General features: G+C 41.2%; 2 protein-coding genes across 3 annotated transcripts in view; one reads left to right on the top strand and one right to left on the bottom strand.

Annotated features, from left to right (window-relative positions):
* The window catches only part of UBAC2 (UBA domain containing 2), a 153,479-nt gene extending 144,930 nt beyond the window's left edge, over positions 1-8,549 (bottom strand). Inside the window, exon 1 of the mRNA XM_082859690.1 lies at positions 8,451-8,549. Coding sequence (XP_082715816.1) covers positions 8,451-8,481 — 31 coding nt within the window. The 5' untranslated portion in view covers positions 8,482-8,549. The remainder of the gene's footprint in view (positions 1-8,450) is intronic.
* A 357-nt stretch (positions 8,550-8,906) lies between these two features.
* The window catches only part of DOCK9 (dedicator of cytokinesis 9), a 378,599-nt gene continuing 372,561 nt past the window's right edge, over positions 8,907-14,944 (top strand). For both annotated transcript variants that reach the window (XM_082859679.1, XM_082859678.1), the window contains exon 1: positions 8,907-9,209. The gene's annotated coding sequence lies outside the window, so the exon portion shown is untranslated. The remainder of the gene's footprint in view (positions 9,210-14,944) is intronic.

Here is a 14,944-nt window from a genome sequence, read left to right as displayed (position 1 = left end):
GCGGGGGATTTTCACCATCTTTGCCCGTCTCCTGCTCCCCGCTTCTGCACCCTATATGGAGAGCAGCCTGTTCACAAGCTCTGCAAACTTGAACAGAGCCTACAGGCGGCCCTGCCAGCCGAGGTTCGGGCCTGTTGGGGACAAAGACCTACCCACAAATAAAGAGGAAACCCACACCAGCTACTTACAAATCCAGTCTTTCACTACGTACGAGAATGGTCAAGTGAGCATCCGGAAAGCTCACCCCCATGTCCTCTGCACCAAAACGTTTACTGCAGGAGGGATGCCAGGGGAGAAAACAGAAGACTCAGAGAAGAAAATGATGCAAGGGTCAAGAAACAGCAAAAATTGAGTGTGAACTTAAGTAGTGAAGAAATGTTAAAAGAAATTAAGAGACTCCTTGAAGTAGCACAGGTTTTCTGACCTAGGGCTCTATCTTCTTCTATGACACCAATCACACACCTTGGTTCAACAATGAATACACAATCATAATAATGTAAATATAGCTATTGTTATGATTTTCTATATAAAATCAACCTACAGACAAAGCATGGAAGGCTTAACTGTCATTACAGAACAGGCTATAAAAACACACAGCACACATAGAACACAAATCAAGAACTGAGAGACAAAAAAGTACATGTTCTTGGGCTAATTTTTCTCATTTTCATAGTGTAGTCTACTGACTGTGCCAAAAACTGATGAATCAAAAAATAAAGGATTGGGCTTCCCTGGTGGCGCAGTGGTTGAGAGTCTGCCTGCCGATGCAGGGGACACGGGTTCGTGCCCCGGTCTGGGAAGATCCCACGTGCCACGGAGTGGCTGGGCCCATGAGCCATGGCCGCTGGGCCTGCACGTCCGGAGTCTGTGCTCCGCAATGGGAGAGGCCACAACGGTGAGAGGCCCGCGTACCGCAAAAAAATATAAAAATAAAAAATAAAAAAATAAAAATAAAGGGTTTTGTCCATTGTTTAAAATTATAAATGTAACCATTACAAGGGGTAACCAAACCAAAACTAAAACATGGAGAGGTTGGAGGTATGCAAGTTCCTCATCTTTCATTATGTGGAATCTATAAGCAGAACCAGTAGTTGACAAATCAATAAAGGCATAAATACATCATTTAAAGCTGTAATAAGAGAAGAAACAAAGAAAGAGGAACTTAAAAGTGGCTACTGCTAGTGAAGAGAATTCATATTATATCCTTTTATAAATTTTTACCGTATGCTTATATTACTCTTATATTAATCACACACACACACACACACACACACACACACACACACACACACATGCACACACAGGATTCATAAACAAAAAACAATCTACAAGAATATTCTCCAAACTGTTCTGGGACTGAGAAGAAAGAATTTCATGTTTCACTTTCTCCTTTTCTGGGTAGGCTGAATTTGTACCAGCAGTATATATTACCTATATAATCAGAAAAATATAAGATACAAAAATATTAAATGAATATTTAACAGATCTCAGGAGGCCCAGGACTTAATAAAGAAAAGGATGAATTTGGCTAAATAAAATTTATGAGCTAAATCCCTTTATTTTAATGACTTATTTAAATGAAAAACTTTATATGAGAAAAATTTCGTGAATAAAATTAAAAAGCGGGGGCTTCCCTGGTGGCGCAGTGGTTGAGAGTATGCCTGCCGATGCAGGGGACACGGGTTCGTGCCCCAGTCCGGGAAGATCCCACACGCCGCGGAACAGCTGGGTCCGTGAGCCATGGCCGCTGAGCCTGCGTGTCCAGAGCCTGTGCTCCGCAATGGGAGAGGCCACAACAGTGAGAGGCCCGCGAACCGGAAGAAAAAAAAAAAAAAAAATTAAAAAGCAACTGACAAGTGATTAAAATATTCGTAACATATACCATGACAAAAGCTAGTACCCTTAAAGGACTTTTACTAATCAATTTAACAAAAACAAAACAAATACTCTAATAAAAAAAAAGGGCAAAGAACATAAATAGTTAAATCAGTTCAAAAATATATTAAAATGGCCAATAAATATGAAAGATGAAAATAAGTTCACTTTCCCAGGCATTCAAAGAAATGCAGATTAAAACAATAAAATGTCATTTTTCAATCTCTCAATTGGCAAAAATCATTTTAAATTATCATACTCAAGTGTTACAAGAGTTTGGTGAGAAAGATATTCTGCTAAACTGCTGAAAAGTGTAAAGTGACACATCCTTTCTGGAAGGATTTGGCAATACAGATCAAGAGCTTAAAAATGTTCCTATTCTTTGACACTATACTTCCACGTTTGTGATCATTTCTTTAGGATGAAGTCAAAGATGTGACCAATAACTTGAAAGACGTTCACCATAACATTGTTTAAATGGGAAAAAACTGGAGAAAAACACTGAAATATAACACGTTGTAATACTTCAAAGTCATGATTCTGTATCTAAAAAATGTTAGGGGAGCACAACAAAATGTTTATTTGAATGCCATGTCTGTATAAAACACGTGTGTGTGGGTGCCTGAGAGAGAAAGAATGCACAGGTAAGAGCCTGTACAGAAAAAAATCTAAAAGAATGAGCACTAAAATAGCAGTGATGATTATTTGGGTGGGAGAGTAACGTGTGACTATTCCTTTCTATATTATGTATTTGTGTAATATTTTAATTTTTTTGGCAGCAAGCATGTTTCAGTTTTGTAATAAGGCAAAACAAAAAAATGTTAAAAGTCATCTTTGAACATTATTAATAACATGGGGCAAATTCATTTAAGGTTAAATGAAAAAATCAGAATATGAAACTGTACGTAGCTCCAATTTTGCTTTTAAATCTGTTTACATACATACATACGAAAAAATTTACAGAACACCAATATGCTAACAGGGATGAAATCTGGGTAGCACAGTGAAATGGAATTTTATGTTTCCTCCTTTTACTTCCCAAATTTTCTACAATGAAAACCATTCCCACTAAGTCTTAGAAACAAAGAGTTAATAAAAAGTTAAATTTCCTTGTTGCAGGGCCCATAAGCCTTGGAAGTGCTAATTTCCATCATCAATCTTTAAAAACAACATTAGGGACATCCTGGCTTCTGAACGCTTTCCAAATATTAATACTGTGCTCTTTCCACTGTATCATGCTGCATTCAAGGGACTAAGGTAACATAAGCATTGGAAAATGTCTGAGAACAGTGGCAATATAACATAAAAATCTTGAGAAAAATGTCTGGGAAAGAGAATCATGATTTAAATGAGGATTAAATGATAATTTTCATTTATAATTATAATTTAAATGAGGGCTAAAACTTAAGCAATGTACAGCATGATGACCATAGGTAGGAATAATGAATTGTATACTTGAAATTGGCTAGAGAGTAGATCTTGAATGTTTTCACCACACACACACACAGACACACAAAAAGATAACTGTGAGGTGATGGATATTTTAATTACCTTGACTGCAGTAATCATTTCACAATGTATGCAAATGACAAAACATCACATACAACATGAATATATAAAATTTTTGTCAATTATATCTCAATAAAGCTGGAAAAAATCAACTGAACAATAAAATTTGGGGTTTAAAAATAAAAATATTTTTTAATTAAAAAAAAATTTTAAGCAGCCCTGCACAGTACCAGTGTGTTCTAGAAAGCACACCTCAAAAATGCTGGAGTAAATTACTTATGAGATACTCTTTATCAGGTTGTATTTATTAAAATTCCATAGAAATGCAAGTTTTAAAGTAGCTTGATTTAAGGTAGGTTCTGCCTTCATGACTAAAACTGATACTGCCACAAGTTGAGAATGGAAAAAGTTGGAGAAGTTAGATAATAACTTGACTAAAGGGAAGAGAAATATAATAATAATAAAGGAAAAAGAAAAACGTGCAAATAAAAACAACAATAGTGCATTAGCTCCTACAAAAAGATCCTAATTAGGACATAAAACATCTCTAGTAAAAGCAAAACTGGATCTTGGTTCTGCTTTAGGAAGAAAGAGGGAGACTCACGGACTGAAAGAAGGAACATGGCGGACACACGAGGAACCAGCTGCAGCAGTCACAAGGGGGGCAATAAAAAGCAACTTGCCAGGACCCAGAATAAGTGTTCAAGGGCTGGGAAATAAGCTCCACTGCTAAGCAGAGCTGCTATACTCATCATGAGCCTACGAATACCCCCGTGGTCAAGAGAGAGAAACAGGCCTAGTGAGTGAGATGAACACGTGACCCCTGAGAGCGGGGTACCGGGGTTTCTAGAGAGCAGGAGGAGGAGAAGCCATGTTGATCACTGAGATAAGAATGCATGACCAGGGCAAAGAATCAGCAATTCCAGCAAGCAGAGGTGGACCACAGGCCAGAGGCAACAGTGGGGTCATCTTTCAATCAGTCCAGCAGTGTCCTCAAGCAGGCCAAACAGGCCCTAGAAGGAGGAAACTGTAGGTGGACCTAAGTTCCTAGGAGCTATGAAAGATACCAAATAAAGCCCACCAGCATAAGAATGCATCCCCCCAGGTCAGGGGAGCAGCCAGAATGGGCGCCTCCCAAGAGACTCTAAAAAGCCCACAGCACAGAGCCAGCTTTAACCACGTACCAGGCTCAGAGAGCCACGTAAGAACAATCCTAGTTCCTCACTATTCCTTCTTCCTCCCACCCCACCTTATCTAGAACCCAATAAGGTCAGAAACAGGAAACTGGGGGGTCAGAGGGGACACAAAAGGACAGAAGCCAACTATACCACTTTCTCTGACAGCAAGTGGTTGCCAACTACAAATCTTAACTGGGAGAAAGAGGGAGAAAAACTCTTACCTTTGAATGAAGGCTGAGTGTTGATTAATACACTGAACTGGATATTTTTAAATTGAGCCTATGCTTTGTGACTTCTGTTCCCTAAGATCACTGCCACTTGAATGCACCTTTTGTCTTTCACCTAATGAGCCATGCTCATTAAACAGCTGTTGAATCAATAACTTGAAGAGTGAATAAAAAGTCATAAGGCCTGATGCCTTCTCATAAAAGGAAAAGGCTTTCCAAGCTGAGTGCATTTTAAAGAGATGGTGAGAGACAAAAATAAAGATTTATTTTAATCATCTCGCACAAGTTTTGTACTCAACACATTGAGTACATACCTAAAGAAAGAATATATCAATCAGAACACAGTTTGGTCCTTCCTGGGAGCACAACCACAGCTGCACTGGGAAACTGCAAAGTGTCCATTTCAGGATGATGCTGGGGACAGAGCCTTCGGGCTCCAAGGCAGTACTCTAAAGCTGAAATGAAGAGGGGGTTACAGACCCTCAATGACCCACCAGTCCTTGTGGCTCACCCATCTCTAGAGCGAAATGAATGTCCTCACCATAGGCTGCCACTGCTGGACCTCGCATTCATCAACCTCCCCTAACTGCACCTGACTCTAGGCTCCCTAACTAATGTTTTGGATCAAAACGAGTTTCACTCAAGGGAAAGTTCCAGCTCATTTGAGAACTTTCTCACTCTGATAAGTCTGTACTGGTTCCCACCTCAGGACTGTGTGGCTTGAGTTAGCAAGATATCCTGGGTACTGAGTCTTCAAAGGGATGACTCCAGCTGTGTCTCCCTGAGACTGCCAGCTGTCCATCCCAACGGTCGTCTCTATTTCCACTCTCTACCTCTGGTTCACTCCGTACCTCAACAAAAATAGGTTTTGGCCTTAATAATCCACTGAAACTACTCTTCTTAAGGTAACAATAACTTAATGCCAAATCCAGTAGACCCTGAGGATGTGAAAAACTACGTAGCTGTGGTCAGGAGATATGAAGAAAAAGTCAAAGAACAAGGAATTTTAGAAAGATACAAACTACTAGGTGTAAAATAAATAGGATACAAGGATGTAATATACAGCACAGGGAATGTAGCCAATATTTTATAATAACTTTAAATGGAGTGTAATCTATAAAAATATTGAATCACTATGCTATACACCTGAAACTAATATAATATTGTAAAGCAACTATACTTCAATTAAAAAAAAAGAATTTTAGAAAGAAGTGTTCATCAAGGCCAGTGTGAGAGAACATTCCACTAAGATAAGGACTGAGAGGCACCCATCTGATGCACACTTTTCAACAAAAACTGACAGGTGGGCTCCTTCACGCCATTTGGGTCACCTTCCCAAACATCTTCGCTGACCACACCTGCTAAAGCAGCATCCTTAGCATTATTTTAGCGTCCTGCTGAAGTCCTCCATAACCACAGTCTATGCCACTACCCTCAGATTTTCTTCACGACGCTTATCACTATGTGAAAACACATAACTTACTTATTGGATGTTGGTCTCCTTCATCCTGTGTACCACTTTATCCTCTATACACAAACAGTGTGTGGCTTATGTGGGTAGTAAACAGACACTTGTTGAATAAATAAATGAATGAGTGAGAGAGGGAGGAAAGCAAGTATAACACAAATACACTATCTACTAGTCACAGATGTGGGAAATACGCCAGTGGTAGGAAATGGCCAGGATTTTTCCCTTAAAAAGAGAATGTTATTCAGCATCCCTGGGGGCACTGCTAGGCAGATTATTCATCCTCGGGACACTTACTCAGGATCAGAACTCTGAATTACCAAAGGGCTACACAACTTATCTAGGAAATCACTTCCCTCTCAGTGGGGCGCATTGCAAAGAAAAATTTCAAAGCAAAGTAAATTTTCCCACCCAGACTTGCCAAAAGACCAGTCTTGGAAAACCAGTGCCTAAACACCACTGTAAGCTCTGCAAACACTGGGACCAAGACTTGTCTAATGTCGCATTCCCAGCGCCTCGCAGTTTCCGAGATGCTCAAAATGTTTGTTAAATGAGCATATAAGACATGGACTTCTGAGGAATGGCCATTCCATCAATTCTTATGCTGTGGATACATTTATTTTAGAAAAAGGGCAAGACAGCTAAGGAGAAGCCTTTGGCCTAGGCCTCTCCCTGGGTAGCAGTTTGGCTCCTAGAATTCAATACTCATCAACCATGTGCCACAGGTAATCACATATTACTACCTTCCCCAGAGTCACCCTGTATCAAATCTGAATATACTTTGCCAACATAATAGCTAATACAGCATAGTAACCAATAACAGATTTTGCTTGCCTTTTTAATTCTTTAATGTGTTTTGGTCAGCAAGGAAGGATAAGTCAAAATGATGAAAAAAACAAATAAAATTGAAGAATTCTACCATTAATTTCATATCCACCAGTGTATGGCTCACATACACATATGGCTCACACCACCTTTTGAGTATCAGTTTCAACAGTCATGTTCTTTTTCTAAAGGGTAGTTTGGGGAAGATTAATTACCTAGTAGTTGTAAAATACTCTGAGGCCAATACCTGGAAGATGCCATAAATCAAATTAAGTATGAAACAAGGGAAATCACAAATATTAAACCCACTTCAGAACCTGAGAAGTTGAGAAGTGAGGAAGATTTATAATGATGCCTGTTGCCCTGACACTAACTTACTCCCAGGCTAAGATATGTATTCTCAGAAAAAGATTCCTAACATTCACAACAGATCATTAATATTTGGAAATGTCAACTGCCTCTGTACTCAGTAAGATTAACTTCACATGTCTAGAGATATGAAGCGTTAATAGTGACAAGCAATTGCAAAAATTATAGCTATTCAAACAATTCACTGTTGCTGTATCAGTGCCTAATCTCAGCGCTGTTTAGTTAACATACAGTCCACCTTATCAAAAGTCAATTAAACCATTTCAATGAGAAAAAGAAAGTCGTTTAAAAGGCTATATATATTTCTCTGCTCTCTATCTGCTGACACTCCACAGCTGACACTCCAGTAAAATTTAGCAACATCCAGCAGCAATGTCTCTGCTTTCCTGCCAAACTACTTCCAAACTTCCTTCCACTTTGAAGTACTTTAATCAGTTTTTGTTTGTCTAAAAACTCCTAAGAGAGACTGAGGAGAAAAAAAAGAATCTAAGTAAAACTAAGGGGTCAGCTCCTGAAGCAGAGGTTGGAATTTGCATCCGGGGGAGAGCCAGTTCGGTCCCTCTGTAGCCTAAATGAATGGAGCAAGGTGACTGGGAAGGGAGCAGGCTTCCAGCATCGCTCCCGGACAGCCTCTTCTTTCTAGCTGGCAAACCTACCGCTGAGGGCTGGGGGCCGGGCCATAAGACCAGGGCAGCCCAGCCCGACCCTAACTGCCCAGCCCACCTACAGCAGCCCCAGGAGCATCTGAGCATCGCACCTGGGGCTCACAGGTGGGGGGCTGGGGGCTGACTCAGTCCCCACTGACCCCTCCAGGCTGAAATGGGGGCGGTGTCCGCTGCCCCCCACCGGGCAAGAACTACCAAGGTTCCGGCACAGGGACGGCAGATCGACCCCCAAACCGCCTGCAACCCCGAGAGTTCCCGCTGCCCCCAGCCTCCTCAAGGAGGTACCCAGTGTGGTGTTTAGGGGACAGCCAGGATGGCGGCGTCCGGTACTCACAAAGCCCACTGGAACCGGTGCTGGTGAACATGGTCCCGCCGGACCCAGAGGCCCCGCGGGGGACAGGGGGAGGGGAAGCGGAGGTGGAGGGAAGCCGGAGACCGCGCAGGCGCACTCCGGCCGGGCCAACGAAACCAGCAACTCGACTCCACTCCAGGGGCCGCCTGCGAACGGCGCATGCGATGCTTCTCTGCCCCCTTTCCCTTCCGGCCGGGGAAAGGAAGTGCGTGCGAAGCGAAAGTGGTCCGCCTCTCCGGGTTTTTCTGACGGCCGCGGGAGCCTTAGAAAAGGAGTGGGATGGCGTGGGAGGAGCGGGTGTAACTCCTGGGAGCCGCACACTAGTGCTTTAGCGCCGCCACTCGCCCTGTGGAGCCACCAAAGCAGCTAATTCATCTGGAATGCCGGCGCTGTGATGTACCTCGCGGCCTCTAACCTCTCCCAGGATTGCACGCCGGGTGCGTTCCGCGCATGCTCAGTCTTTCTGGGCCGTCCCGGGGGCTGGCTCTCCCGCTGACTGTTGACAGAACTGTCTCGAGTTCCGGTGCCCAGACAAGTGCAGGAGAGGCAGCTCCTCCGAGGAAAGGGGAGCCGGAGCTGGAAGACCCTCCCTGTCGTGGGGAGTGGGACCGTCCAGCTGCCCCCACCTCTTTTCGCATGTCGGTCCCGCGCGAAAGCCCCCGAAAAAGCGCCAAGTGCCATGGTCCCTGGACCCTCACCCCTCCCCGCCGCGGTGGCCTGTGTCCAGGTGTCCCAGGCGCGGTGAGTCTGTGGCGGAGCGATCCTGCTCCCCAAACTTCTTCCCAGGAGTCCTGCTGGACCCATGTCGTTTAAATTTTTTTCCCTTGCAAAATTTTTACTCCTTGCCAAAGCAAAGTCACGGTTTTTAAAGTGAGTTTGAGCTTGAAAACTTTAATATTATGCAGTAGTTATAGAACGCATGTGGGAAAACTGACCAACTCTGAGGCTAAATGAAAAGGATAGGCTACAAAACTATGTACGGTATATTTTTAAAAAAGAAAAAATCTTTTTGAGTGCTCATAAGGGCCAGGCATTATGCTAACTCCGAAATTTGTAGATCAATAAAACACAGTCTTTGCCCTTAAGGAGAGGTGACAGTGGGCCAAAATATTAACACATTTATTTCTAGAAGACAAAAGTATAAAGTGACTTTTATTTTTTTCAGGCTTTTCTTTATTCGTGAAGCGTGTTCACAATCTTGAAATACGTTTTATGTTTAACTTAAGATTCATCCAATTGAGTTATTTTGCCGTAAAATGGTACTCTCAAGGTCCTTTATGTTTGCAGAAGCTGTCAGCTGCAGCCAACGTAGGACAGTGGTTCTCACGGTAGGTGTGGGGACTGCCACCCACACTTTAGGGAGTACCAAAGGCCAAAGCTATCTTTACAGTGATATAAAGATATTATTTGTCATTTTTACTCTTAATTGCTCTGGAGTATCCAGTGGAATTTTCCACTGCACATTCGGAACAGTTGTATAACTTAATGAGCTAGTGTTTTCCAGTTGACCAATACGTGGTGTTACAAAATCATGCATGGGTAAAAGATCAATTCAAACTGCAAGATAAACCAATAAATTTTGGTGTCAACAGTACAAAAGATAGGGTTTCAGACTTCTCATTGCAACTAGTCTTTAAGAAACTACCATTTGTTAAGCTGCGGTGTCATATCAAAAAAGAATATCTGGGGCCTTCCCTGGTGGCGCAGTGGTTGAGAGTCCCCCTGCCGATGCATGGGACATGGCTTCGTGCCCCGGTCCGGGAAGATCCCACATGCCGCGGAGCGGCTAGGCCCGTGAGCCATGGCCGCTGAGCCTGCGTGTCCGGAGCCTGTGCTCCACAACGGGAGAGGCCACAACAGTGAGAGGCCCGTGTACCGCAAAAAAAAAAAAAAAGAATATCCATATTATCAGAAGTGACTATTAAAATGCTTCCTTTTCCAGCCTCATATCTGTGTGAGGCCAGATTTTCTTTATATACTTAAACTAAAACAATGAATCAGGCTTCCCTGGTGGCGCAGTGGTTAAGAATCCTCCTGCCAGTTCAGGGGACACGGGTTCAAGCCTTGGACCGGGAAGATGCCACAACTACTGAGCCCTCGTGCCACAACTACTGAAGCCCACACGCCGAGAGCTTGCGCTCTGCCACAAGAGAAGCCACTGCAATAAGAAGCCCGTGCACCACAACAAAGAGTAGCCCCTGCTCGCTGCAACTAGAGAAAGCCCACATGCAGCAACAAACACCCGACAAAAATTAATAAATAAACTAAATAAATTTATTAAAAAAAACAGTGAATCACAAAAAAACAAAGCAGAAGCAGATATGAGAATCCAGCTATCTTCTATTAAACCAGATGTTAGACATTTGCAAAAATGTTTAAATAATGCTGTTCTTCCCCATAATTTTTTGCTTGGGAAAGTACGGTAATTTTTCACAACAATTTATTAGTTATGTTAACATGTAATGGGTATACTATTTTTTTAAACATTTTTATTGGAGTATAATTGCTTTACAATGTTGTGCTAGTTTCTGCTGTAGAACAAACTGAATCAGCTATACATATACATATATCCCCATATCTCCTCCTTCTTGTGTCTCCCTCCCACCCTCCCTATACCACCCCTCTAGGTGGTCACAAAGCATGGAGCTGATCTCCCTGTGCTATGCAGCTGCTTCCCACTAGCTATCTATTTTACATTTGGTAGTGTATGTATGTCCATGCCACTCTCTCACTTTGTCCCAGCTTACCCTTCCCCCTCCCTGTGTCCTCAAGTTCATTCTCTGTGTCTGCATCTTTATTCCTGTCCTGCCCCTAGGTTCTTTAGAACCTTTTTTTTGCTTAGATTCCATATATATGTGTTAGCATACGGTATTTGTTTTTATCTCTGACTTACTTCACTCTGTATGACAGCCTCTAGGTCCATCTACCTCACTACAAATAACTAAATTTCGTTTCTTTTTATGGCTGAGTAATATTCCATTGTATATATGTACATCTTCTTTATCGATTCATCTGTTGATGGACACATAGGTTGCTTCCATGTCCTGGCTATTGTAAATAGTGCTGCAATGAACATTGTGGTACATGACTCTTTTTTTTTTGCGGTATGCGGGCCTCTCACCGCTGTGGCCTCCCCCATTGCAGAGCACAGGCTCCGGACGCGCAGGCCCAGCGGCCATGGCCCACGGGCCGAGCCGCTCCGCGGCACGTGGGATCCTACGGGGCGTGGACCCACGTTCCCCTGCATCGGCAGGCGGACTCTCAACCACTGCGCCACCAGGGAAGCCCCTACATGACTCTTTTTGAATTGTGGTTTTCTCAGGGCATATGCCCAGTAGTGGGATTGCTGGGTCATATGGTAGTTCTATTTTTAGTTTTTTAAGGAACCTCCATAGTGTTCCCCATAATGGCTGAATCAATTTACGTTCCCACCAACAGTGCAAGAGGGTTCCCTTTTCTCCACACCCTCTCCAGCATTTACTGTTTGTAGATTTTTTGATGATGGCCATTCTGAGCGGTGTGAGGTGATACCTCATTGTGGTTTTGATTTGCATTTCTCTAATGACTAGTGATGTTGAACATCCTTTCGTGTGTTTGTTGGCAATCTGTATATCTTCTTTGGAGAAATGTCTGTTTAGGTCTTCTGCCCATTTTTGGATTGGGTTGTTTGCTTTTTTTGATATTGAGCTGCAAGAGCTGCTTGTATATTTTGGAGATTAATCCTTTGTCAGTTGCTTCATTTGCAAATATTTTCTCCCATTCTGAGGGTTGTCTCTTCGTCTTGTTTATGGTTTCCTTTGCTGTGCAAAAGCTTTTAAGTTTCATTGGGTCCCATTTGTTTGTTTTTATTTCCAGTTCTCTAGGAGGTGGGTCAAAAGGATCTTGCTGTGATTTATGTTATAGAGTGTGTCTGCCTATGTTTTCCTCTAAGAATTTTATAGTGTCTGGCTTTACACTTAGGTCTTTAATCCATTTTGAGTTTATTTTTGTGTATGGTGTTAGGGAGTGTTCTAATTTCATTCTTTTACATGTAGCTGTCCAGTTTTCCAAGCACCACTTATTGAAGAGGCTGTCTTTTCTCCATTGTATATTCTTGCATCCTTGATCAAAGATAAGGTGACCTATGTGCATGGGTTTATCTCTGGGCTTTCTATCCTGTTCCACTGATGTATATTTCTGTTTTTGTGCCAGTACCATAGTGTCTTGATTACTTTGTCTTTGTAGTATAGTCTGAAGTCAGGGAGCCTGATTCCTCCAGCTCTGTTTTTCTTTCTCAAGATTGCTTTTGCTATTTGGGGTCTTTTGTGTTTCCATACAAATTGTAAAATTTTTTGTTCTAGTTCTGTGAAAAATGCCATTAGTAGTTTGATAGGGATTACATTGACTCTGTAGATTGCTTTGTGTAGTATAGGCATTTTCACAATGTTGATTCTTCCAATCCAAGAACATGGTTTATCTCTTAATCTCTTTGTATTGTCTTTAATTTCTTTCATCAGTGTCTTATAGTTTTCTGCATACAGGTCTTTTGTCTCCTTAGGTACGTTTATTTCTAGGTATTTTATTCTCTTTGTTGCAATGGTAAATGGGAGTGTTTCCTTAATTTCTCTTTCAGATTTTTCATCATTAGTGTATAGGGATGCAAGAGACTTCTGTGCATGAATTTTGTATCCTGCTACTTTACCAAATTCATTGATTAGCTCTAGTAGTTTTCTGGCGGCATCTTTAGAATTCTCTATGTATAGTATCATGTCATCTGCAAACAGTTGCAGTTTTACTTCTTCTTTTCCAATTTGGATTCCTTATTTCTTTTTCTTCTCTATTTGCTGTGGCTAAAACTTCTAAAACTGTTGAATAATAGCGGTGAGAGTGGGCAACCTTGTCTTGTTCCTGATCTTAGTGGAAATGGTTTCAGTTTTTCACCTTTGAGAATGATGTTGGCTGTGGGTTTGTCATATATGGCCTTTATTATGTTGAGGTAACTTCCCTCTATGCCTACTTTCTGGACAGTTTTAATAATACATGGGTGTTGAATTTTGTTGAAAGCTTTTTCTGCATCTATTGAGATGATCATATAGTTTTTATCCTTCAGTTTGTTAATATGGTGTATCACATTGATTGATTTGCGTATATTGAAGAATCCTTGCATTCCTGGGATAAACCCCACTTGATCATGGTGTATGATCCTTTTAATGTGCTGTTGGATTCTGTTTGCTAGTATTTTGTTGAGGATTTTTACATCTATGTTCATCAGAGATATTGGCCTGTAGTTTTCTTTTTTTGTGATATCTTTGTCTGGTTTGGTATCACAGTGATGGTGGTCTCATAGAATGAGTTTGGGAGTGTTCCTCCCTCTGCTTATTTTGGAAGAGTTTGAGAAGGATAGGTGTTAGCTCTTCTCTAAATGTTTGATAGAATTCACCTGTGAAGCCATCTGGTCCTGGGCTTTTGTTTGTTGGAAAATTTTTAATCACAGTTTCAATTTTAGCACTTGTGATTGGTCTGTTCATATTTTCTATTTCTTCCTGGTTCAGTCTCGGAAGGTTGTGCTTTTCTAAGAATTTGTCCATTTCTTCCAGGTTGTCCATTTTATTGGCATATAGTTGCTTGTAGTAATCTCTCATGATCCTTTGTATTTCTGAAGTGTCAGTGTTACTTCTCCTTTTTCATTTCTAATTCTGTTGATTTGAGTCTTCTCCTTTTTTTTTTTTTGATGGGTCTGGCTAATGGTTTATCAATTTTGTTTATCTTCTCAAAGAACCAGCTTTTAGTTTTATTCATCTTTGCTATCGTTTCCTTCATTTCTTTTTCATTTATTTCTGATCTGATTTTTATGATTTCTTTCCTTCTGCTAACTTTGGGCATTTTTTTGTTCTTCTTTCTCGAATTGCTTTAGGTGTAAGTTTAGGTTGTTTATTTGAGATTTGTTTCCTGAGGTTGGATTGTATTGCTGTAAACTTCCCTCTTAGAACTGCTTTTGCTGCACTACATAGGTTTTGGGTTGTTTTGTTTTCATTGTTATTTGTTTCTAGGTATTTTTTTATTTCCTCTTTGATTTCTACAGTGATCTCTTGGTTATTTAGTAGTGTATTGTTTAGCCTCCGTGTGTTTGTATTTTTTACAGTTTTTTTCCTGTAATTGATATCTAGTCTTATGGCCTTGTGGTCGGAAAAGATACTTGATACGATTTCAATTTTCTTCAATTTACCAAGGCTTGATTTGTGACCCAAGATATGATCTATCCTAGAGAATGTTCCATGAGCACTTGAGAAGAGAGTGTATTCTGTTATTTTTGGATGGATGTCCTATAAATATCAATTAAGTCCATTTGGTATAATGTGTCATTTAAAGCTTGTGTTTCCTTGTTTATTTTCTGTTTGGATGATCTGTCCATTGGTGAAAATGAGGTGTTAAAGTCCCCTACTATGATTCTGTTACCATCGATTTCCCCTTTTATGGCTGTTAGCATTTGCCTTATG

Source organism: Leucopleurus acutus (assembly GCF_964270905.1).
Source record: "Leucopleurus acutus genome assembly, chromosome: 18".
Taxonomy (NCBI): Eukaryota; Metazoa; Chordata; class Mammalia; order Artiodactyla; family Delphinidae; genus Leucopleurus; species Leucopleurus acutus.
The sequence above is the reverse complement of the archived record's forward strand: the minus strand, read 5'-3'. Positions and strand labels throughout refer to the sequence as shown.